Source organism: Thermobia domestica, chromosome 10 (genome assembly GCF_964235325.1).
Source record: "Thermobia domestica chromosome 10, izTheDome1.hap1.1, whole genome shotgun sequence".
Taxonomy (NCBI): domain Eukaryota; kingdom Metazoa; phylum Arthropoda; class Insecta; order Zygentoma; family Lepismatidae; genus Thermobia; species Thermobia domestica.
In genome coordinates this window covers 34,769,986-34,795,870 of record NC_137463.1, presented here as the reverse complement: position 1 = coordinate 34,795,870, position 25,885 = coordinate 34,769,986, and the positions used below count along the sequence as shown (strand labels likewise).

Below are 25,885 nucleotides of genomic sequence, written 5' to 3'. Positions count from 1 at the left end.
TAAAATCTTATTTTTCATCAGTAAGGGTCGAATGCTGTTACGTGTTAGTTGTACCACAACGAAGTACTAATATCCATGATATCGAAAAAGGCTAACCTGTTATTGCAAGTCTTTTATAATCTTATCTGTTTGTGTCCTTCATTTTTTATTTATTTATTTTATTTTATTTATTTATTTTGCCAATTTGTTTATTCCTTTTTTAAAAAGTCGAGTAAAAAGGAACCTGAAATATCAGGAACAATTTTGTACAAAGACGAGGAACGATACTTACTACTAGTGGATAATAAATAAATAAATAAATAAACAGCGTAATTTATCTAATTTGTATACTGCTTATAAAAGGATTTCCCACTGCATATCAGAATGGAGAAAAGCTTATTTTTTACCTTTTCCAGAAGCCTGAATATCATCATTCTGATGTTGATGGAGCTTTCAATCTAGTTGGGGTACGATTTTCATAATCATTCATACTGAGCTAATTCGAGAAATATTTTAATTCACTGATAAATTATTCAGATAAAAGAGTCAATAAACGCTTCTAAAGTTACCGTAATACTACGGAACCTTATTTTTAAATACCTGATAAATATCAAAATATTAATATAATTTAATTGAATTTATTGAATACACGGAAATGAATTACACCGAGAATTAATAAATATATTGAAAATATTGTTTGACACACATATTGCCTATCTGATGAATGTCAATGCTATCAATAATATAGACGTAAAAATGTCAATGTAAAATTATGGAAAGATGGAGAAATTTGGATTTCTAGTGGGGGACCGCAATTACGAAAAGTCAAAATTACTTCTACATGATCTTGTAAAAGGGAAGAATTATATTTATAGATCTCTTTTCTTCATCAAAAATTATAATCATCAAAAAACAGTGAACTTATACTTTTTACAATTTATACTTACCTATTCCTTCAAATGTGGCCCCTACAAGTCCCTGAACTGTAGCTTCTGTTCCTGGGGGTGCTACTATACTTGCGTACGAAGTCATAGTAGCATAAAATATTCCAAAGGTAATACCATTTAGAAGTTCTATTGGTAAACATACCCATGGATTTCTAATTACTGAATATAGTATAAAGCGAACACCAAAACCAAGAAGAACCATACTCATAGCATTTACATGTCCGATCTTCTTAAGCACCCATCCTAGAAAAACATTAATTTGAGATCAATAATATACACACTGAAGTTACTTCTGTGCGAGAGCAACATTATAAATCGCACTCATGATACTAAAAATTAAATGATACCAAAGAAAAAAATATATATATCACCTCAGTTACGAAGATGTGTAATAGTATTACATTCTTAAAAGTGATGACATTGAATTGCAAAAAGTTATTTTTCTATTTTTATAGCATCATTTTCTCTTTAACACTCATAAATTCTTCATTATTAACGTATAAAAATAGAATTTTAATAATTCTTCTAGATAACAAGATTTTTCTTTCTCCAGTTTAATGCACTAACATACATTTCAGCCATCGTCAAGAAAAAGCCAATAACCAGATCATGCCACTTAGAAAAGGTTTCCAGCAGCAGCAACAACAACAAAAAGTACAACTTTTAAAAGAGAGAAAAGGCAATTAATCCTCAATCTAATATAGAATAAAACAATAATTATCAAAAATGTCCTTACTATAAAGCTAAAGCATGTCAATCTATTAATAACGCTAAATATGCAAACTTTACAATAGTAAGAGTAACGGGATGCATAAACATCTACACGTCTCGATCTGTTCCAATTCCCTATAGTTCACAGTCAGGCTAATAATTGTTGCTATCAACGTTGCCTCATGTCTGGTGTCAAGACAATTTGTAGACGAATCGAAAGCTTGGAGGAAACAACTAAAAAATGGAATGAAATATTTAAGATTTACTGTATGTCCCATGGTTATATGCCAGCTAAACTATAGGAGATGGTGATGATAACGAAGTGGAAGGAAATGGTGCAATGAAGAAAGTAGGAGGAAACGGAAGAACCCCGAGAACCCCCCCCCCACACACACGGTGTTTGTCCACCGCAAAGTTTACTTGGCGCGAGCTGGGATCGAACCAAGGACTCCATGCACCAGTTGTGAACGCTCTACCACTGAGTCACCGCGGCCCCCGGGGTAACAACTAGTAAAAATTAAAATGAAAAATAGCAGGTCCTGAAAAAGTTAAAATAAATAACAACTAGGAAAGTAATTACAAGAAACTAACTTAAAAAAGTAATAATAATAAAAGAAAGCAGGTATGGGTTAAAAAGAAAAGCCTCAGATAACGTTAAAAATTTCAGTCTCACGAAAAAAAATAAGAATACGCCTACTAAAAACAGGGTTATCCCCAACAACTTCACTAATATTGCTACTAAATCCTAAACTTCTTCGGAGAGTTCCGAACTTTCTACAAGAATGAACCGAATATTCAGTGGGACGATAATCTTCACATTACGGATGGTTGACGTCACGCACTAAATAGAAATATGAGAGACAAGAGTGGCTGACATGCAAATTCACCAAGATCATTCAATCTCGGTGACTACTAAGCGACAACTTCTGTTAAACGTTCCAAATAGCTTTGACACAATGGTACTCATTTTCGTTGCCTTAGCAATCTGGTTGCCAGTAAAAGAGTGCATCCGCTGGACGAAATAGTTACGGGGATCAGAAGACGAGAGAGAAAGCTCCAGTGCAACAGTGGAAATTTTAGTTCCTTATATACGGAAGAAATATTCTAGCAACGATTATTAATACGAAATGTTTTAAGAATAAAATAAAAAACAAAAAGAATATAAAAACAGTAGCAGTTAAAAGATACCAATTACCTGAAATAAAGAAAAATGGCAGCTCTCCACCAAAACATTGTATTCCCATCACAGCGCCTTCCAATGTCTTTATCCAATCCATCGAATCACAGCCCCAATTCTTTGCTAGATCTTCTAGATGCCTGTGGAAAACAATAATTTTATATTATATATATTTAATAAATATACACAACGAACAGAAATAATCAGAGTCCAAAGAAAACTACATTTACGGAAGACAAATTTATCTGTCAACGCCTCAGACAATATCATCTGAACAGTTTTGGGTAGAACGAAGGTCTCTTTCGAAAAAAAAAAAAAAAAAAAAAAAAAAAAAAACTTTTTTTCATAAGGGCAAAGTCAACAAAATGGTCCTCTGTCAATTAGTTATTATTGTTGTTCATATTGGAATTTATCATTACTACTTTGGGTGAATAAAAAACATACCTGATATTGAGTTCACCGTTACTATCTTGAACGCTTCATATTAATATTTGAACTTAGCGACACCTTTTAAGAGAATATTTGAATTCTGAACTTAGGTTAGTTTACCTTTAACCCCAGCACATTAAAATCAACCAAGTTTGTTTCAATATGCGATGAAACGAAGTTTTTGTTGTAGAAAAATACCAGTGTTCTACAACCAAATTCACTATAGTATTTAGTACTGTTGCTCCTACTGCTATATTTAGTTAGTTATTAATGCCAAAAACTGAAAACAACAGCTTTTTCCCAAAATATACAACCGCTTCTCTTTCATTATTATACAGCAGTTCGTTGATTTACACAAATGAAGGAAAAAGAAATGATTTCAGTTTGACGTCCCACAATTATGCTCTATAGGCTAAGGGAGACCATGATTGAAGCAAATGAATAATGATGGAAGAATTGGTGGAATGAGAATGTAGAAGTAACCAATAAAACCCACGCACACGATGTCCACTACAAACTTCAAACCAGGAACCCCTCGCACCAGAGGCAACCGCTCTACCACTCAGCTACCGTGCTCCTCCCCCTATAGATGAAGGATGTCGCTTATTGTAAATAATAATAATAATTAGACAAAGTAATAGCCTTTGGCAATCTCACATTCTTGCTTATTAATTTTGTCGTTGTCTTCTCTTCCAAATCAGGACTAAATATAATGATGCATAAGACACGGTAATATGATGAAGATTTTTACTTTTTTTAAAAATTTTATTTTATTTTTAAGTTACCGATCCTGATTGTACAAGTAACAGGGACTGCACAAAATTGGAAGATTATACTTGTAGTCGTTTACAGGAGTAGGAGTTAGGAGTTAGTGTTTCAGTGCTAAGAGTATTTGTTTCACCAATAGAAAAACAATAAATACAATCTGCTACTTCACAATGTGCTTTTCACATATATAGTACATAATTAAGCCATCTATTCCAACACAAATATAACTATTATTGCCAACAAACGACATACCTTTTCGCGTGATAAAAATTAGTTTTCCTCAAAACAACGAATGGACATTTACTCAAGGATATAATTTTGTTCATATATATATATATATATGGTGATTCAGGAGGAATGTCACAATTTGTGAGGTGATTCTACATGTGAAAATAAGCAGAAAAAGTCCTATGATCATGTGTCTGATTTTCAATCGTTATGGAACTGGAGCGGGTTGAAGACTACACACACCCATTAATATTTATAAAGACAAGTGTAAATATTACTTACTGAAATGCTGTGTAAGCGGTGTGGTGGACAGAATAATGATGGGACAAATGACTGATCCATCCTACAAGAGGTGTGGGAATTCTCCAACAGATGGCAGCACTGTGACGTTGCACCGAAGCAACAGTTGAAAGGGTATCCTGTGCGCAATCGTGGGTTGGATCAGTGAGCAGTCGTGATCCCGTGTGCGTGTCGTGCTTGAGTGTTGTTTAATGGACCAAGTCCGTCAATACCAACATGACACATGCAGAATACGCATACACACATTTCCTGATAAAAGATCTACCTGCACTTTTGGAAGACGTGACATTAGAGCAACGACGGCAAATGTACCTGCAACATGATGGAGCACCGATACACTGTACCAGACAAGTATCCCAGCACCTTATACAACATTTCCTCAACGGTGGATTGGTCGTCGCGGACGCTTTAACTGACCTCCAAGACACGACCTAACACCATTCGACTTCTGTTTATCGGGCTGGTTAAAGGGGGATGTGTACGCTACGAAGGTGGTTACATTTGAAGAATCTGTCGCTCGCATTACCGACGCCATTGTCCGCATTAAAGCCCGCCACGATGATGTTCAATGTGCAACACAACACACCCTCCAATGTGTTGGCAAATGCATTGAGATGGGTGGGAGACTTTTTGAACATATCTTGTGGGATGGATCAGTCATCTGTCCCACCATTTTTCTGTCCATCACAGCGCCTACACAGCACTTCGGTAATTAGTATTCAAACTTATTTTCATAATCACTCATGGATGGGTGTAGTCTTCAACCCGCTCCAGTTCCGTAACGATCGAAAATCGGACGCATGTTCATATGTTTTCGGTTTATTTTTACATGTAGAATCATCTCACAAATTATTCCTCCTGAATCACTCTATGTATTTCCAAAATACCTTTGCAAAAGCGATATATACCAGCGGCGTACCTTGAAAAAATCTGAACGTGTTTACCGCAAATTATACAGGATAATATGTTTAAAATGCAACAGCATTTCACGATAGCCTATATATCATATTTTGATATTTAATAACCCATTTATAAATACTGTATCCGCAATGATTATGTTTCCACTATAAGTTCTAAATTAAAATTTTACTTGAAGGTATCAAGGTTCAAGTCAGTAAATAATTTCCGAAATGATTTATCTTATTTATTATTATTTTTTAAAAAAATGAAATTAAGTTAAAATGCAGTTTTATAGAGTGTATTTTCTTTTCGAAGGGATCCTCTCGCAACATCTTCCTAGATAGACCTCCGATACTCTAAACATTTTTTCTCTAATTTTGTGAATAACATCACAATTAACGTTACATTTTGAAGAGGCATTATGACATAGTAAAGTTTGAATACGGTACTGAAACCTGAACATACTAAATAACAAGTGAGTTTCATTTCACAGTGTGAAACTATGATATACTTCCAAACTACAGCAATTCAATACTCAAACTTCAAGTAGTACATCTATAATTGCTGGTTGCAATTTATTAATACGATCAAAGACAGAATCTGTTTATCGGACGCTGCATCTGTATCAGAAAGCCATTAATCGCTATGCCTTATATTCATTAGTGCGATTACGATTGCATAACAAAGGGGTTGCACTGCAAAGTTTCCTAAAGACTTTTAAGTACACTCATGTCCAAAATGATTGTCGCATATCTATAACTGTCTTCTTGTAAGAATATAATTTGATAATGATTTTGCAGGGTACTTTTAATACTGATACTATGTGTATAATCGGATTCCACGTTAATCAGTAGGTCCACGTCTCATATAGCCTCGCTGCTTAACGAGACGTTAAACTCAAACGCATCTCACCTCACCTTGGTTCACTACAAGTCCTTCACATATTTATCCTGGCTTGCGTGTCCGTCCGGGAGGGAAAAAAAAGCTCAAGAATTGTTTGATGGATTTGGTCGGAATACAGAGAATCAAAAGTTAGGGATTGCGTTCGTTCCTGGAAGCGATATTCAGACCACAAGTGGTAGAAATAAATCACTTCCGGTCTTAATGTTGATCACTATAGAGCAAATCGGCTATAGATACGATACGGTAATAGATAGCGTGAAATGGTTTTCTGCAATCGATTCCAGGTCCTAAGAATATATTTAATCTTCACCCTTAATTCTCTACTAAAACCGAAAGTACTAAAAAAAATCCACCACAACTTCCGGTTTCAATATTGATCTACATAGAGCAGAAACGATAAGACATTAAGAAGATATTTTTGGAATCGATTTAGCGTTCTAAGAATAGGTACAATTTTCCTCCTTAATCCCCAATTCAAGCAGGAACTGTCAGAAATGAATCAATTATGGTTTTAACGTCGATCACCACAGAATAAAAATCGTACTCGGTAGTGAGACGCGGATACCTGCAATGAATTAAGCGTCTCACGAATATACTCCATTTCCATTGTAATATCTCTATTAAAACCGCATCTGGCAGAAAATGAACCACTTCTGGTTTTAACGGTGATTGCTATAGAGTAAAAAACAGTAATAATTCGAGAGAAGCTGTTTTCTGTAATCAATTAAGCGTCTCAAATATATATAACTGTGAAAATATCACGCTTTACAAACCAAACTCCTTCATGTGCTGTACACGTGGCACTGCTACTTGGGTTTACACAAATATTAGTTGTCGGAAAACTAAGCATAAGAATTCATACACACCCGCAACATTTTGTTGAGCTCAATGAGATATAATAAAAATATCTTTGGTATTTTTCCATTATACCTTAATAATATTGAAGAATTTCCGGCATATGGTATTTCTTTCCATAATTTATCTATCTATCTTAATTACCGTTTAATATATGCGTAGAAGAGATCAATGGAGATCAGAAACTTAGTACTGTTACCAGCAGACTTCTGAAGTAAGGTTAACTCTAATTCAATAGATCCAAGTTATTTAGATTACTGTCTCAATTGCTAAGTTGTCGCATGAAATAGCTTTTTGATATGAAAAAAAAAAAAAAAATGAAAAAAAAAACGGAACTGCGAGTTGTACTTTGTAGAACGCAACTCGGCTTGTCTGTTTTCTTTCCTGGGCTTGGTGTTTCCTGTCTAGAGTATGACGTCACCTGAATCCGATGTAACGGGCAAGGAATGAGGCGTTCGTTGTCAGATAGCAGCTTGAGGTAAGAAGAATACATATCGTAATTGTCTTGTTTTGGAAAACCATTTAAACCAAAAGACAAATATTAGCCCAACCACGTTAAAAGAGAACAGTTATTTGTTGCTATAATCTACATACTTAACAAGTTTCTATTACCATGGAAAGAAAATGATATATCTTTTGTCCATTTGGGTTGTCTGCGGGAGATAAGAAAAGGACATGTTATTTCTTAGCCAGACCCAGGTTTGCTGGTTCTGTGTAGTGGTAGTTAATTGTAGTGATAAAAGTTACAACAAACAAGTTGTTTGGTGATTTGGACAAACTGGTTTCTAGCTTTAAATTTTTACGAAAGAAATTGATAGCGATTCGAAAGCATTTTATTCTCTCGTTCTGCAGGTTGAAGTAATCAATATTTGTCATTTATTATTTGACATTGAACGATTTCATAAATCAAATGGAGAAGTGTTATTATGCATAGTTGTCCAATGTTGAGACTTCAAACAGAACTAAAACAGGTGTTTCTTGGCTTTTGTTCTTGGATGGTCAGGGAACGGGGTTCGATCCCGTTACTAAATATATGTTTGAAGACTAATGAAAAGGTAATTTATTGGTTACGTTAGTCTCTTGGTTTTGTTTGTTACATTATCAAAAAAAAAAAAATAAATAAATAAATAAAAAATAAAAAAATAAAAATAAAAAGAAATCCTTTCATTGTACTCAAAAATCTTTTGCGCCAGAATCCAAAAATTTCTTATGATATTTCTATACAAAATAACGACACAGTGTGAAGGTACAAGCACCATTCTTTTACATGTCTTAAAAAAGCAAATTTCTGTCACTATTGTATGTTTGAATTTTGGTTTTAGGGACTGAGGGTTCAATTCCAACTTAGTAATTTAATCATATGTTAAACTAAATGAAAACAAACGAGGGCGTTATCTCGCTTACCAGAACAGAAACTGCCAAAGTACTCCAGTACACATTCCAACACAAATACACCATATCGTAAAAATAATAATGCGAATGTTTGTCAGCAGCATTCCAACATCAGTGAAAATACTAAAAGACATTTTGGATGGACTTCTCTGAAAATAAATCAACACTGAAACAAGTACGAAAACCATATACGTGATACAACAAATATAACCATCGTTTTGTCTGAAGATCGGATCAATAAGTAAGGCACAACAATATATGTAGAATAATGTGTAAAAGGTAACATACTAAGAATGTATACAAAGCAGAGGTTGATATTACAGCTACTTTTTAATATAGCCGCCACATCTCTCAACACATTTCTCCAATTCTAGCACAAGTTTAAAAATACCATATGTACAGAAATCCGTTTTTTGGGAATATAGCCATCTGCGCACAACCGACTGGACTGTCATCGGAATTAATACGTTGGCCGGCCGTTTTTTTCTTTATCGAAAAAAATGACAGTCTGAAGATGTTACATCAGGACTGTATGGATTCGCTAGCCATACTAGTTCTTTCTTCAATGGCCGTGATATTCTGCTCGCCTGATGCTGTTACTCGATGCCCGGCACGTGGCAAATTCCCGTGATTTACAACAGCCTTCTTTAAAGAGTTTGCACCACCTGGAGATACGGTCTATACAATTTTCTCCATACAAGCACATTATTCCCTTGTTGAGTTTCATTCGGGTTTTGTCCTCTTACCCCCCCCCCCAAAAAAAAAAAACGAACTACACCTCTCTACTTTTCACAAATAGACGACTGTAACACACGTACTACTTTTGCACAGTAGTTCACGCTTCTGTTGCTAGAAATACACATGATCAAATATTTTACAGTACGTCTCTTTCAATACTCATGTCTCAGATCAGTAATACCGCATGAAAAAGCTGTTGTGCTTTATTTATTGACTCGTTCGAGTTTTCAATACAGCCATCAAGACATGTATATATACATAAAAAATCCTTCGCAAACGTCGTTTTTTACTGAATTTTCAGACAACCGCACTTGTGTCCATTTTCCAAAAAAGGAGAGTTTTGCACGCCGAAACTGAAACAATTCTGCAGTGTTTGCCCTCAAAGAAACAAGAAATAGACGCTTTCTACCATGTCCTGTATTCCTTAAAGAAATACGTTAAATAATTACTTCAACATTCGGTTATCTATTAACGCATACTCCTTTCACACAAATTCCTTAACCATAAAACTCTTCCGAAGCTGAACACAGGAAAAGTGACCAAAAATTCAGTAGAAAACAACTATTTGTATATGTTAATATTTTCATTATCTTTACGCAATCATATATTATATATTAAATAAAGGTTTTACATAGTTTGCGTTGTTTTATTTGAATTCGAACCCGATATTTCCCTTTCTTACACTGGAAGCTTCATCCGGGAGTAAACTTCTGATGAAAATATAAAGATTTTATTTACATATTTCCCATTCTGTCTCCTTTTTTGTATTTGAAGCTACTTTTAATTTCAAACTTGGGCTTAAAAATTCTTACTAATTTATACATTAAATGAAATTTTATTTACGGCTATTATATGAAAAATGTTAACTGACACTGAAAAAACGGCAATTCTTCGAGCTGCGTCATCTCATTATCACCTCTATACAATCTTATATTTACGTATCATGCAGATTACTGTGATAAGTTGTTAAACTACACATATATTTATATTACGAAGTAAAATATTTTAAATTTTTGTAGAAACGAAGAAACGTGGTTATCCGTATTTCAACTGCTTATGCGGCAGTAATATTCCAGGATTCAACAAGAAAATAAGCTTAGAAAGGCACTACGAGATCGGTGAAGAATTAAATGATTATACTGATATTGCAATGTACAAAGTACAAATATACACACTTCTACTGTGGAATATATAAAAATAAAATAAATAAATACATAAAATACAATAAAAAAGACATTTCTTCAATTCATGAAATTTTACGTTCTTTTTCAGCTCTGATAAATGTCTTCTGTACTCCTTTCCTCTCATATATTTATATACTTACTTTTAATTTCATCGAGACAACAAAATCAATCGCTAATACTCCCAACATGAGGTAGAATGTAGAGCTGTAATCCTTCATAGCTTTACCCTCACTAAACACATCAATCATATAGCCAGCTAAAAAAGAGAAAACTCCCCAACCGACTGAACCCCAAAGTCTTTGCTGGCCGAAGTTAGCTGGTTTATCTCCTGGAAATTATAATAATAAAAATATATAAATATAATAATACATAAATAAAATCATATGTATCTACAAACTTAATATGAGACTACATACAGTAAACATACACTTTATATACATGCATGTTGAAGAACAGAAGATTCCGAAGAAATCATAAATATATTAATTAAAAAGATACAATTATAAAACTTTTCACTCAAGCTTCATTAAACAGGAAGGGAGAGAAGCTGATAAAAAGAAATGTCACTGCGAAACGTTAAGCTCAGTATCATATAGATCTATATATCGATATCTATATATATATACACACACGAGGAGTGATCAGAAAGTAAGGTTATAAAGCCTGCACTAAAACGTGTAAAGTCGGGGCCATGGATAAGCGACTATTTTTCCTGGAAGAAGAAAGACTTTCCTCTACCCCCTGTGGCTTAGTAACCGCAAACTGCACTGGAGGTCGCGAAGGACTCAATGATTCCAGATTTCTAAACTGAATGAACTGGTTCCTCTCTGTTTTGAAGGTTTCCATTCCAGATTGTCATATGGGAACAACAGAAGTAAAAACTTATTTTTTAGTTCAACCTAGACACAACTTGCATTATGTTAGTATTCGAAAGTTTTCGATAAAGGGTTATGTTTATTTATTGCCCATAAAATATCTGTAGGGAAAATGAGCTAACCAAGTATCTCATTTTTTAAAAACGGATTCTATTTTCTTCAGGATGACATTTTTTTAAAGGAAAAAAGTGTGGAAAGGGAAAATTTTACGCACTTAAAAGGTAAATATTTATTCTCAATTTCTGAAAGAGCCTAACTTTTGGCGCTATAGTTTACAACTAAAGGCAGATATTAGGGTGATTTTCCTTTCTTCCCTTTATAGTTTTCCGATTTTTGCAAGCCATAATAAAATGAATCATATATTTGTAAATTTAAGCATATTTTTGAAGTTTATATATATATATAGAAGAAAGAAAGAAAGAATGTCTTACGTCTTCATCCACGATTGAGTAACAACACAAAAAGAAGTTAAAAGTTAAAACTTTTTTTTGTATTGTTTTGCAAATTAAAGAAACGAAGAGAAGGAAGTAAAAATCTTAGCTTGGAATGCTTTCTCAAAAATTTTCATTTCTTATAGAACGCTTCAATTTATTGTTTATGACCATCAATGTTTTTCACGGTTGTCAGTTGGTAAGTTGTAGTTCTCTACCTTCCCTTGAGATTTTGTTCGAAGAGATTGTAGTATGCTGGTGGTGTCTACGTATTTTCTTGCTGATTGGAAATGTCTAATTTCTTTCGGCGGTACCAGATGATAAGCAACCTAGTCATTCTGGCCAGAAAAGTCTAAGTAACAAATAAAAGAATCATGTACTTGGAAGTGAAGCAAAGCAGAGGAAGCAAAACATGAAAGTTTCAGGGGGCTGAAGGTGGTCGAAAGGGGCTCAAACCCTAGCTACCCCTAGCTAGGGTCTGGTTTCGATATGAATATTGGTTAAGAAATCCGGGCGGTATGTATCTTTTTTAATTAATGCTAATTATTCAACACTTATCCCCACAAAGCATTTAATTTTCTTATTACTAAGTGCAAAAATTGGCGTACATAACTCTCAAAAGTCAGGGATATAAAATTACTTAAAAAACGAGAACATTTTCGAAAGAGAGGATAAGGAATTATTTGAGAATCGAGACAAGACGAGACTTCTTCAACCTTAACAAGACGTCTCCTCTCGTGGACAACACTAGTCAAGGCTGAGTTAAATAGTTTTTGCGCGTCCCAAACCAGTGACCTTACTTGAATCAAAGAAGATCACATATCGGAATAATATAAAATAATTCTAAACAACATTTATTTAATATCACCAGTTTATTGGCTTCAATGATGAAACCATAGACCCAGCCCACGTCACTAACCTTAGGATACGTTTTCATGTAAGATACTTGCACTCAATTGAATTACATTGATTTCAATACAAAAGTAAAGTATTTACAGATATCATTCTCAACAGCTTGTTTTCAATTTTATTTTAAGTTTCGGTACTGACAGATTTATCAACCGAGTGCTAATCAAATTTGCAATTTTGCTGACATTTTTCACTAATCTTTGTTTCTAATTACCTGAGGATATTTCTTTAGTAAAACTAAAATTATAATATTATAGAAATTGACCCCATTTTCCCTTCTCAGGAACAGAATTAAAAAAAAAAAAAAAAAAAAAAAAATCCGAGGGCGCGGCCTGTAATATTTTTTTAATGAGAAGTGTATGTGCTGAATTTTATGCCTTCTTAAGCGAATCCTCACATTTGGCATTTTCTAAACAAATAATCGGAAATTTGAATATTAATAGAGACCCCCTCTTTTCTCCTATAGGGGCGAAGATTTTGCCATCATTGAAACGTGTTTTCTGTTAATTTTAATGAAGAATTTATCCCTTAGTTCCATCTTCTTCAAGAATTTATGATATATTCTATTTTTAGTTAAAAAAAAAAACTCTCTTTATCTCCTATAGGACATATATTTTTAAAATTGTTTTATTAGCCCTTGCCTTTTGACAAAGGAATATTCTGTACAAATCCATGTTTCTATCTATAATAGTTTGAGTAAGGTATTGATGAGCAAGTCACTTTAGATATAATCTTTTTTAATTTTTTAAATATAATAGTGTATATATCTTTTTAAAAACTCATAAATAATTCGTGTTCAGTTTTGGTATTTTCGCCCTATTTGAATTTTGTTGGCACTCGATCATAACATTTTTCTTAGATCACTTTTTATTACACAATTCACGAGTCAATACGTTTCTACTACAGTTTTCTCAATGGCTCTCTCTAGAAGAAAGAACATATGGTGTCCAGACATTTTCAACAAAAAATGTAACAACCTTGTCCTTCAGCACGTGCAGAAAACACTTTTGTGGTCACTTGTGGTCATGCTTGTGGAAGGAGCTGTTTCTTACGAAGGGTATGGGTAAGGGTCGCTTAACGGTGGCCGCGACTTTACATATTATTTCATACAACCAATACAAAGTACATACATTAGGTTATTTTTCAACATAGTTTCCATATCGGTTGAGACACTTGTCGCATCATGGGATCAGTTTGAAAATATCCTCCTGGTAAAAATCCTGTCCTTGCGTGTTTAGCCACGTTGTCACGAAGTGTTTCACCTCCTTGTCTGTAGCGAGCTGTGTTCAAATCTGTTTAGGCCGTACTGGGTCGGCCACTGCGCTCCTCGTCGGTAACATTTTCTCTAACAGCCACGAACTTTCGACACCATTCTGTGACATGCTGAGACATTACAGTCTCTCCGTAAACCTCTTCCAGCTGCCGGTGAATTTCAACCGTAGTTACACGTTTCTTCCACAGAAATCGAATAACTGGCAGATTTCTTTGCGAGTTTTCCAAACGAGTCGCAATTTGTGTTTACCTACAAACAGCACCGTAGATGGCGAGTGGATGAAACTCTGCAAAGTTGTCAACTCCATGTATTAAAATTACCGCACACTCTTTATTCCTCTATAACAGACGAAACTCCAGAAATATATATATATATATATATATATATATATATAAAGTGTCTGTCTTTTATCAGATTTTCGCATAGAAAGGACTCCTTTAGATTCACAAAGTTTGTACACAGGTCTTTACCAAATCTATTCGCGTAAGATTTTTTTTTTGACTCGAGTGGCGATTGGGGCAATCAATTTTACATGTTTAGTGAATAATAATCGCTGTAAGATAACCGCTCTTCCTGTGGTGTACGTTGAGCACCTAGGACAATGCCTGTCGTTATATATTTCACGCATCAAACGTACAACTTTAAAAAAAGATTTGCTTCAAGTCCTACTAAAAATTTTAAATTCAAAGAGAAATATTACAGTATATTACTTGTGTACTTTTTAAATGCAATGATAATAGTCATAAATGTTACGTTGTTTTTAACTTCTACCAAATTTTGAAAGATGGCTAAAGAGAAAATTGACAAGCCAACTGTTAAAAGCTGACCTCCAGGTCACAAGACAAAATAAGATTCAAACTCTGCTGTGGCCCGAATGGTACGACCTGCCATAGGATGCCATGCTATGAAGTGTTGAATCTTTACATGCTGCCGAACAGGACTCCAACAAGTGATAACACCAGTTCTTTGTGTGAATTAGTCCGTAGTAATAGCTACAGGCTCATTTTTCCGATGTCTACTCATATCAGGGTAGTGTGCACGTAGATATGTATTTCTAACTGACAAAGCTCCAGAACCCTAAATACGCTGGTACAAATGCTTTAAAGAGCAGCCAACACATCTCTCGACATTCAAGTGACTTTTAACCCTAGATTAGGCGCGTGGGTGACAGGTGTCCCCCAGTGATTTTTGTCTCACGCTGGCAACATTTTGTGTCGGTGTTCGGAGTCGCACATTTCAGTAACTGAACGTTAATTGTTGGTGTTTGATGTGGCGGCAGTAGCACACTTCTGTTCCCTGTCTACAGTTTGTGAAAAATAAATTATTTCTGCAGCAGTATGTTTTAATAGGTGGGTGACACCTGTCACCCACGCGCCTAATCGTGCAACAAAATCATACGCGCCTAACGCAGGGTTAATGATATATATATACAGCCGCGGATCTAGGCTATGATCAAGGGAGGGCTAAACCATAGTTTGCCGCTTTATTCACTGTAAAGAAAGTAGGATTGAAGCCTATTGTATCCAGTGTACACATGAGCGTCAAATGGGGGGAAGCTATAGCCCTCCCCTTGGATCCGCGCCTGCCTGCCTGCCTGCCTATATATATATATTAGGGTGGTCCTTATACATGTGGTGAAATTTCAAAATAAAGCAATTTACTCTCTGACCCTCTCAGAAGTTTCCTTTTCACACAGAAATAATATGTGCAAAATATAATGTAAGAACGTTAATATTTAGAGGTGGCTCAACATTGTTCAACTTTTGCCATGTAAAAGCCCAGTGCTAATTGTTCGAGTGTTCTATATGTTTCTCACAGTCAGTTACTCACAGTAAATCAATGTAACTGCCAAAGTTTCGAATAGTTTGTACTGAATTATTATAGAACAATATATTCTGATTGTGGGTAACACCATACAGGTTTGTAATCACTGATCTTGAAGAAAAGTTGTCTCCTTGCAATAGGGAACTCTTCCCGTGTGTGTTCGAATACTTGGAACGCATACTTCAACTGTTCTTCAGTCTTAAAGCGTCCTGACTGAGTCTTCCTTGTGTCATGGAGATACAACGTACTGCATGATCATTTGTAGTTGCTAATGAGCAAACAATTACTTTAGCAGCCTTAAAGTCATCCCTATCGTTCCATGCATCAGAATTTTCACTGAGGAAACAATCTGGGATTCCAAGAGAAAATATATTTCTACTTCTATCTGTCACAAAATCGACGTGTATCTTACTTTCTACCATCGCCAAATCCACCTCTGCTCGGATTGATAGAAATTCTCCTTCTATCTCTGCTGCAAATTGCACCATAGCTCGTTTTATGTTAGAGTTTAACTCTGGATCAAAGAGACTAAGGAGGATCAAAGCTTCTGATATGTACCTCAGGTGCAGTGTCATATTGTGTGATGTTGCTTCACCAATCTCACGTTGAGGATAAGCACGAAGTACCTTAAGGAGTTGAGATCATTTCAAGCTCCCGTAGAAGTCTGGGATGCCAGAATATATCTTAAATCTTCGCAAGAAATATGATGAGATCTCGCAATCCCTGAAATTGTGTGTGTCAGCTTAAATTGGGAACGGAACAACCAAACCTTACGACCATAGATTGCTTTCGCCATCCAGCGGGCTTGACGCATTGACCAAACAGCTCAGAACATGATCTGGGTTGATAGACCAGATGCTGAATTTCCCAAGAAGAATAACACCCAACAAGAGCAATTCACGATAATCATCTCGCGGTTGACGATCTTACAGTTGGTGTTCACAAAAAGAAGTTACTTCATCCCACACATCACGAAATTTTGCTGCCGCAAAATCGTCTGAGGAGACATCCACATCCTTTCCCTGGTCAATGGAGGGCCACTGTTGCTTGAAACGTCTGAACATGAGAATCTCTGGTGAGCAGATGAATCCTACGCATGCTCCAAAGGCAGAGGACAATATAAGTCCCAGAATGTGATGTCGACATCCGAAGTGTAGAAGACTCTGGCCTAGTAGTATTTTCCTTGTTTATGATCCAATTTGTAGTTCCGTATTTTTAATTCTTGATAAGAAATTAAAAATTTTGTCTGAATAAGTTCTTTAAGAGTCCTTGAACTAAACCCACTGACTTTTACGGAGCGATGTAAGCTTCTTGATAAGGGTGCAAATCAGGTATTACATAAATTAGTGGCTCCTCTTTCTGAAGCAACTTCAAAATCTTCTCAAATGGTAATGACGCATGTACTAGGAAAATGCAACTAAAACTGACGGTTGAGAATTAATAAATCATTGCTTTGAAGTCTCACTGATAGAAATTGGTCATAGAAATATCACGAAACTTTAAACTGTACCTAGAGAACCGTCTTTTCTTGCTTACAAATTTGAATCTGTGCCCATACTTCAGTGCTATTTAGGCTGAGTTAACATAAATCTATTCCTAGAAATCCCTCATGTAATGAAACAAATTTTAAATATATGCCTTTGATTTTCTCGTTCTCACTATAACCATCAGATCATGAAAAACGATTGCTTAAGTTCTGCTCTTTGTTAGATAAATACAACATATTTTATACAAATTTCGTGGGACAAATTTTAAATCTGCCCCTATTTTAGTCTTAGAGTAAAATTTTATGTCATTGGAGAACAACAGCTTGAGAGCTATTCCTTAATCACAACAAAGAAAAGTAGTATGCTATACTTAAGTTCACATTAACACTACACTATTTAACTCTACCAAACACTCCTTAAAAATTTCGAATTTAAGTTGAAGTCCCTGATGAGTACTGAACTCCTAATAAAATATGAATGCCATAAGACATAAGTAAAATCATTTTAGTTGAAAATTTTGCAGTTTTCTTTATTTAAACTCCTTAGAATCTGTGGTGGCAATAAATTTTTGCCGAAACGTTGTATAAAGAATACACAGTCGTACTTATCACTATTTTACAATTTGCTTTAATATCGATCGTTTGGAGTTACTAACATCCTTGTCTGCAGCACCAAGGCTATATTAAATGCTAGATCTATAGTCTAACATGGGATCCGAAACAAATATACTTTCACCGAAGTATCGATTTTGTTTAAAAGTTCAAAAATACACTAAAGAAACTACAACATAGAATCAGTCCAAGAAATATACTTACTTTTGCTTCTCCAAATTCTTAGGTTGTTTGAAAAAATACATACACATTAAACGTCAAATTTTCGCTGACTGCTACAAGCATTGTCAAGACAGGTAAGGGACAGTATTTGGTAAAATATTACTGACGCCTTGGCGATGTTGACACAGATAGGGAACGATATTTGGTATGGTATTACCTGTTTTGACAACGTTGACAGCTGTCAGTAAAAGTTCGAAGTTGTTTTTTTCAAGGCTGATCTGCAAGCAATTTACATTACAATAGGACGAAGACTATATATTTCCTTACCGATTCTAGAACCAACCAACGTTTTTGGAACATGAGTTATTTCTCAAAGTCCTTCCTACGTCTCCAAGTGTCAATGCTAGTCAGAAAGATCTGCCATAATACTAGTCACTAGTTCACGTCCAACATCATGCATACATAACACTTACACTTATATGTTACTCTAATATTCATGAATAATTCCGATACCACTTACCTAATAGTTCAAAGCAAATGGCATCTCCTACACTCACAACAACAGCCATTCCAACCCAGCTCACAATCAACAGAATAAAAAATAGCCAAAATTGGTATGATTTGGTCACTTCACTATCCTGTAAAGCAGGCTTAGTAATCATCGCATTTAATGTTGGAGAATCACATATCGTATCACAGTTTGCTACAGTTAGATTATGACATACTGGTACAGGTGAAAATCCGTCTTCGAATTCAGCTCTGCTCATACGGAAGAACAGGCAGCCCCCAACATCCATTGTATGCTCCAAACTTATTTTCGCTCCGAATCGCAAATGCTTCGAAGTAAAGCTTTGTGCGTACGATACTGTGTCTGGAACACCAACTTTTTCTAGACTTGTTGCTTTGTTTCTAGCTATGTCCTTATCTCGCAGGAGTTTGGGGTTTTTCGATGAATCACTCTGTTTTAAACTGTTATGACTTGGAGCTCTCACTGTGCCACAATATTGAGGAATGGACCACGAACTGCAGATATCGAACCAATCAGACTCGCTCTCAATATCACACACCACTTGACAAATTACCGACGAATTCGCAGTATTAGCTTGTAAACGACGCACTCCACAATTTTCACTTCGATTACAAATTCTTAAATTTGTCATTGTACTACAATGAAGATCCATCTTAGCTTCTACTGGCATTTCTGGAATGAAATTTACACCAAAAAATGCTACTGCCGTTAGACATATAAATGCAAGAAATAGCTGTTTATGTTTCTTGAAATGGTCTGCTAGTGCACCGAATGTTGGTTTCGCTAACATCCCGCACACGGGGAGAACAGCATATATTATTCCCACTATCCTACTTGAAATTCCAAGTTGTTTTGCGTAAGTAGGAATAAATGGTACAATTGGACCCGTCCCTGAAAAAAAATTTAAAACATGTTATATATATATATAAATTAATACAGACGGAACACATCAATATAAAGTGTGAATTAAGAGAGATCGTTACTAAACGAGAGGATTATCGTTTTCTTTTAATCTACAAATACTTAATTTCTATATGACTACCATATGATCTAGCCGAAAAAGAGCGCAAATCGACTTCAGATATTTACTAAAAGGAAAGACTTCATGGAAGTGAGTATTTAATAGTTCGATTTCGATCACAAACATTTCAACGTAAAGTCAATAATCATTTACAATATTATGAATCAAACCTTTGCTACATTTTTAAGTATAGTAATTAGGGCGAAAGCGTACTCGTAAAATTGGAGTTCGTTAAATCGCAAATTGTGGTACGAACAATAGTTAAAATACTATATTACCCTTGAAATTGTGTTGTATAATGTAAAATACTTAATGAATATACCATATTAGTAGCACTGGCGGATCCACAAGGGGGGGAGGGCAACTGCACCCTCCAAAGCTCTGGTTTTTATTTTCAGCATTTATCGTTGTGTGGTGCTTAATAGTATTTAAATATAGACATATCTGAAGTGTGAATACAACTGTCCCTAGTTCCTTGAGGCGGTCACCATAAGTCCCAAAAGAGCGAGAATATGATTCACTCGTTGGGCGAACAGCTGAAGGAAAGAGGATAAGACGGCTCACTTTTTGAACTAAAAATGTGTATTTTAAAATTGTGTCCTAGAAAAAGGTTATGGAAATAGAATTCGGGTCTCGACACTTCATTACCTTTACCTTGAATAAAGAGAAATATAGAATCTTCAGCGCTCCTTACCGAAAAACTCTCTGAATCTGAGACTTTTCTGTTGGTTGATTGATTGATATGTATTTACGTCGTTTGTCAAATACTATGCTTCACAGAACAAAAACTAGACTTTAAAGTTGGATCTGAACCACTGTTGTGCGTTCGATGTTCACTCACCGGGAATCAAAGAACAGAACCTAATGTATCAAAGATCAAAGATATGTTCGCTAGCTACTAGATCAACAGAGAGAGCTGTGACTTTTGGGATTCAATACGGAAACATTAGGAAGGGACCACGGATTCATTATGATTTTTAATGGCATTTCATCTTTTGTTGGGAAATAACACAAACTGTTATATAAAAGACGAGGTCCTGAGTGAATAACTGATCGCACAGGACAAACCGCTCAAGCTAGAAATTTGGAATTCGGACAGTAATCTCTTTCCAGCCTTAGAAAAAAGTGGATGTAACAATCCCACCTGACCAGCAGTGGATCGATGACCAGTGATTGGTTGTTGGTATCACTGCACTAATATCCTACCGCAATATAATCCCTACTAAAATAATAATTTCAAATAAAATATCCGAATTTATCCTGTATTTTGTGATAATAAACGCAATATATATAATATTTAACAACAGATGTAGCTTTATTTCAACCTCACCCGTCCTTGGACACACAGTATTTACTGCGCATGCGTATCCGGTCGCGCGCCGACCCCACTCATTTGAAATTGTAGAATGCCGAGTGTTCCATGGCGAAAAAGTGTTACAATAATCCACCTTCCTCTCGTGTTATAAAACACAAAAGAGAACATCAGGAACAGAGGCAATCTCGTTTATATAACGATTTAAGAAAATATGTATTTCCAACAAACAGTAGCCAATCAATGTCAGTGCGTTAATTATATACCAACCAACAGAGCCTTACACTTTGGAAATTATGCGACGACAATAAGCTAGCAGAAGATCTTGCTGCTTACGTCTCTCGCTGCCGAAGCACGTGTGAGCCGCGGAGTAATACATTTCGCTTTGTTTACGTCTACTTTATTCTAAGGCTGGAAAGATAAGATAAGGTTTGTGACGTAGGGTATCACTAAGGAAGGATTTCTTGGAAATTCGAAGAAAGGAAGGGGTGGCCATCTCTCCGAATCCCTTAAGGATGGAGACTTAAAGTTTGTTATTTGGATATTTCATTTTAAATAATTTGACACGGCTTTCAACGTTTTTTTAGACTTTAGTAAAATGGGGGGAGGGAAAGAGATGAAAAAAGAGGGTGCGGGATTGCAATAATAATAATAATAATAATAATAATAATAATAATAATAATAATAATAATAATAATAATAATAATAATAATAATAATAATAATAATATCAATATCTAAGAATCTTTGAAGGTTAGAAATATGAAATTTGGTGTATGGAATCAAAATAATCAATACGTATTTCAGCGTTTTTGATATTTTACCTAGAAGGAAAGAAAAGGGATGGAAACTACTATAATTATAAGATGCCCATATCTCGGGATTCCTTACGGTTAAAGACATGAAAGTTGGTAGTTTAATTTTTCATTTAAAATAATTAAACATGTATTTGAGCGTTTTCTGACACTTAACATAGAAGGGAAGCAAAAGAGGTGGGGGTGGTTCACTAAAATGCCTTTCGAGGTTCGAGGTGTTTGAATTTTTTAACAGAGTTTTAGCTCAATCCAATTTTATATGAAAGAAACAGAAGAAAGAACGCGAAATATTGTGCCACAATAGCACGTAGGAACATTTGCTATATCATATGAGGCCGTATGCAGAGCAAATTGGGGGTCTGGTGGCGAAGGCTAGTATAATATAATTTTATTGTTGTTGTAAGCATAGCTATAATTATACTATGTTTCTAAAAACTGCATTTAAGAAATTACCTAACAGAGCCAATTTCCAACCCGTTATTCCTAGTCTGGTCTAATACTTTTTTTCTTTACATACTCAATTATACCACTGCAAAAGGGGCGTATTCGGACAAAATACCCTATACAGGGCATTAGCCGAGAGAACATTTTCAACACTAAAAAGGTTGAAGACATGACTACGACCGGATGGGTGCAGATCGACTTATCGGCCTGGCACTACTATACGCACCGAGACAAACGTAGATTACGATCGTGTTATAGACAGATTTGCCAGGAACAAGAAAGGACGTAAATTTGAGTTTATGCTGTAACTTTCACAGAAATGGACTGCAAGGTGACTACGGCCGTTCTGTGGTTTCCGTTCATAATTATTTTCAACTCGTTGGTATTTCCCAAAAGTCATGAGTCTGAGTCTAAAGTTAAACTCCTTGGATGTATCTGAATCGCAAACAAAATCAAGAAAGATGAACTCGAAAAAGTTTTTGAAATTGCTTTCCTTTAATCTGTAACTGAAACAAAAGGGCACAACCACAATCGTAAAAAATGTGTACCAGTATATAGGTTATATAATATATTTAACAAACAGTTATATATTATACATATGATATTTGTTTGTTTAACGTCCCACTATGTACCAGGACGGAGACGTGGACCTACTGATTATAGAGGAATCCGAACCACTTTTTCTGTTCAACTGTAACGGTGGTCCATATTATACCTAAGATGAAAGAAAAACAAGTACGTACTTTATTCTTTATTGGTAATTTCGTTTAAAGGTAAGAATTTTTCAAATCAAATTTTAATTTGCATTTTTTTCAAATATCTGATATTGTCAAATAATATCGCCAGTCGGTATTATTTAGGAAATATAATTTGTGTGCAGTTGTGCAGTAATTAACGGAAACATCATTTTAGTTTTACATTTCTGATCATCTTTCGTTCATTTTATTGTAGGCTTTGCTAATCTTTGTTTTTTTTTTCTAAATATTTATACATTACAATGGTTTATATTGTGGTTCTATATAACTTTAATTGATATTTTAATTCGTGTCAAATTTATACACATTTCGTGCTAGATCTGACAAAATTTCTGTTGAGTTTGTGTAAGAGAAAGTTTAATATTGATATTTTTATTATTACATTATTTGCAGTATTTTATTAAATAAATTGTGCGTTTACGTTATGTTACTGCCGTAGTTTAACTTCAAGCCGTCGCTTTGGGTTACTGTTAATAGCACAGTACAAGATTTAAATGCAGCGAGGATATGTATTATATATTAGGAAGTATATCCATTTCATTCTCCTGTACTTGATCTGTGCCCTTGAGTGCGCAGGCCAGTTTTTAAGGCAAAAACCATAACATTCTTATTTCGGAGGAAAGCCACGAAATTCATGTTCGGGCAATCACTACCACGGGGAATAAAACATCCTTGGATTTCAGTTTGAATATATATATATATATATTCAATTTTTACTATGCTGAATTATATCCTGATATAAACAGAAATGAAAACAACATGTAAAGATTCCTCCCCAATATTTTGGCCCACTTGGAACAGTGTGTGCCATATAGCATTAAACATCATTTTATAATTAATTATTTTCATTTTTAAGCTGCCAAGAAATGTAGATAGAAATATCATATGTCTTTTGTTATTTGTTGACATTTTGTATTATTCTTTATGTATGTATACTTTTGTTATCTATTTTTGCGTAAACCAAGTCTGTCTTTATTCAAGTATTTTCCCGCAATTGGTGAAATGAAAATTAAATTTTTGAGTTTTACGTCCCACGGTTATGCCGGTTAGGCTAAAGGAGACGGTGATGATGAGTAATGAATGAAATGGTGGAATGAAGAAAGTGGGAGGAAACGGGAGAACCCCGAGAAAACCCACGCACACGGTGTTTGTCCACCACAAAGTTCACTTGGCGGGGCTGGGATCGAACCCGGGACCCCAAGCACCAGAGGTAAACGCTCTACCACTAAGCCACCCCGGTCCTCCTTCCCGCAATTGGTATTCAAAATATAAATGATTAGAGCAAATTGTACACTCTTTCGTTAAAATGAATGCCATCGTCAATATAGTATTTTCTTTTATGAAAGTACTGTGCAAGACAGCGCATCTGATATATTGCGGTGACTAGTGAATCATGACAACGACATGCCTCCGAAACGAAAGTGTGTATTTAATTTAAATCTACAGAAAGAATATACTTTCATTAAAAAAAAAAAAAAAAAAAAAAAATCGAGTTCCAAAATGGAATCTGGGAATCAGGTTTACCCCTTTCCCCCCTCCAGTCCCACATTCATATGCGTCCGAATCTTGCAAAGTAAAATTCTGGTCACCTTGAGCCTACGCTCATCTTTCTGGAAGCGAACCGACCCCCCCTGCCAAACGATCCTTCTGGATCCGCTAGTGATTAAAGTCTAACCTCTTTGGAACTGCAAATTAGAAGTGTGAGGAGAAAAAGCCTCCCGCTTTAGTTGAATGTTGTATTCTTAATAATGAAAGATGTAAACAGCCTGAAATGTTCATAAGCCGACACACTTCCGGATCTGAGCTACATTTGCTACATCAGTTAAATTCTGCTTGTTAACACCAAAGTATGTTAGTTTTAGGACTGCTATATCATAGGTTTACTATACTTACATGAAGCGACTACTTCTTAACTAACAATTAAATTATGATTTAGTTCGAAGTTTAGTGTAAAGTAAGATTCTATTCTAGCTGCTAAGGATTTGATAAGTAATGAGAAAACAACAGTTGAATACTGGAATCACTCTAAAATCACAGAATTGCACTTCTTTTATTTTCACATGAATCGACAGACGAAGAGAGCAGTTCTATAAACTTTCCATTACTCATGCGTACATAGTTCGTAAGTTTGTTTCAATATAGCAAATTCGTCCTAAAATATTATACTATTTTGTCTGAAGTCACTACTGTTGTATAGTAACGTTAAACTAGACTTTTTAAAGTGTGTCTGTAATTAATATAAATTCAATTGTGGAGCTATATTGCTGGTGGTATTACAATTTTTATTTATATCGCGAATATGAATTGTAAGATGGTGTCCGTGGGTTTTATCAGCGTGCTGTTTTCCTCCCACTTTCTCATTCCACCAATTTTTCCATCATTCATTTGCCTTAATTAACAGCAAAACTTCGATACCTGTTACGAAAGGACTCCTCAAAGGCACATGTTCTCATCAAATAGTTAGACCACAAAGAACAAGAAGGTTAATAAACTAGGAGAGAAAGCACTGATTGTTCTCTGTAGATTTTACTAACACATCTGAAATATTATTTCATCATGTGATTACGTTAGCTTACATAAAACTAAAACATATTCACTTGCTCCAAAGTAAAAAGATATTTAATTATATTTACCTGCATTATATAGAAAATAATGTGCCTTCATTGGAAGAAGGTCTAAATTTAATTTTAACTTAACCATTTTCAATTGTCGAATTTCCTGACGAACTCAAGAACACAATCACTTCAACTTAACCTGAAAATAATAATAATACATACAATCAGTAAAGAAACAATCTAAAAATTTGATCTGTTTCCATACAAACAATTCTACACACTTATAGAAACGCATTTAAGAACACGCTATATAGATAGTCTGATTCAAACAAAGGACCCCGCACTTTTCTTATGGAAAGTGGCTTTCGGCTA

At 35.0% G+C, this 25,885-nt stretch overlaps 1 protein-coding gene across 2 annotated transcripts in view; it reads right to left on the bottom strand.

Moving 5' to 3' along the window:
- Positions 1 to 25,885, bottom strand: part of Sugb (Sugar baby transporter) — a 62,609-nt gene that overhangs the window by 20,651 nt on the left and 16,073 nt on the right. For both annotated transcript variants that reach the window (XM_081728004.1, XM_081728003.1), the window contains exons 2-7: positions 25,592 to 25,712; positions 18,604 to 19,503; positions 10,652 to 10,839; positions 8,602 to 8,738; positions 2,833 to 2,954; positions 927 to 1,169 (exon numbers count right to left, since the gene is read on the bottom strand). In XM_081728004.1, the coding sequence (XP_081584130.1) occupies positions 927 to 1,169; positions 2,833 to 2,954; positions 8,602 to 8,738; positions 10,652 to 10,839; positions 18,604 to 19,503; positions 25,592 to 25,658 (1,657 nt within the window). In that variant the 5' untranslated portion in view covers positions 25,659 to 25,712. The remainder of the gene's footprint in view (positions 1 to 926; positions 1,170 to 2,832; positions 2,955 to 8,601; positions 8,739 to 10,651; positions 10,840 to 18,603; positions 19,504 to 25,591; positions 25,713 to 25,885) is intronic.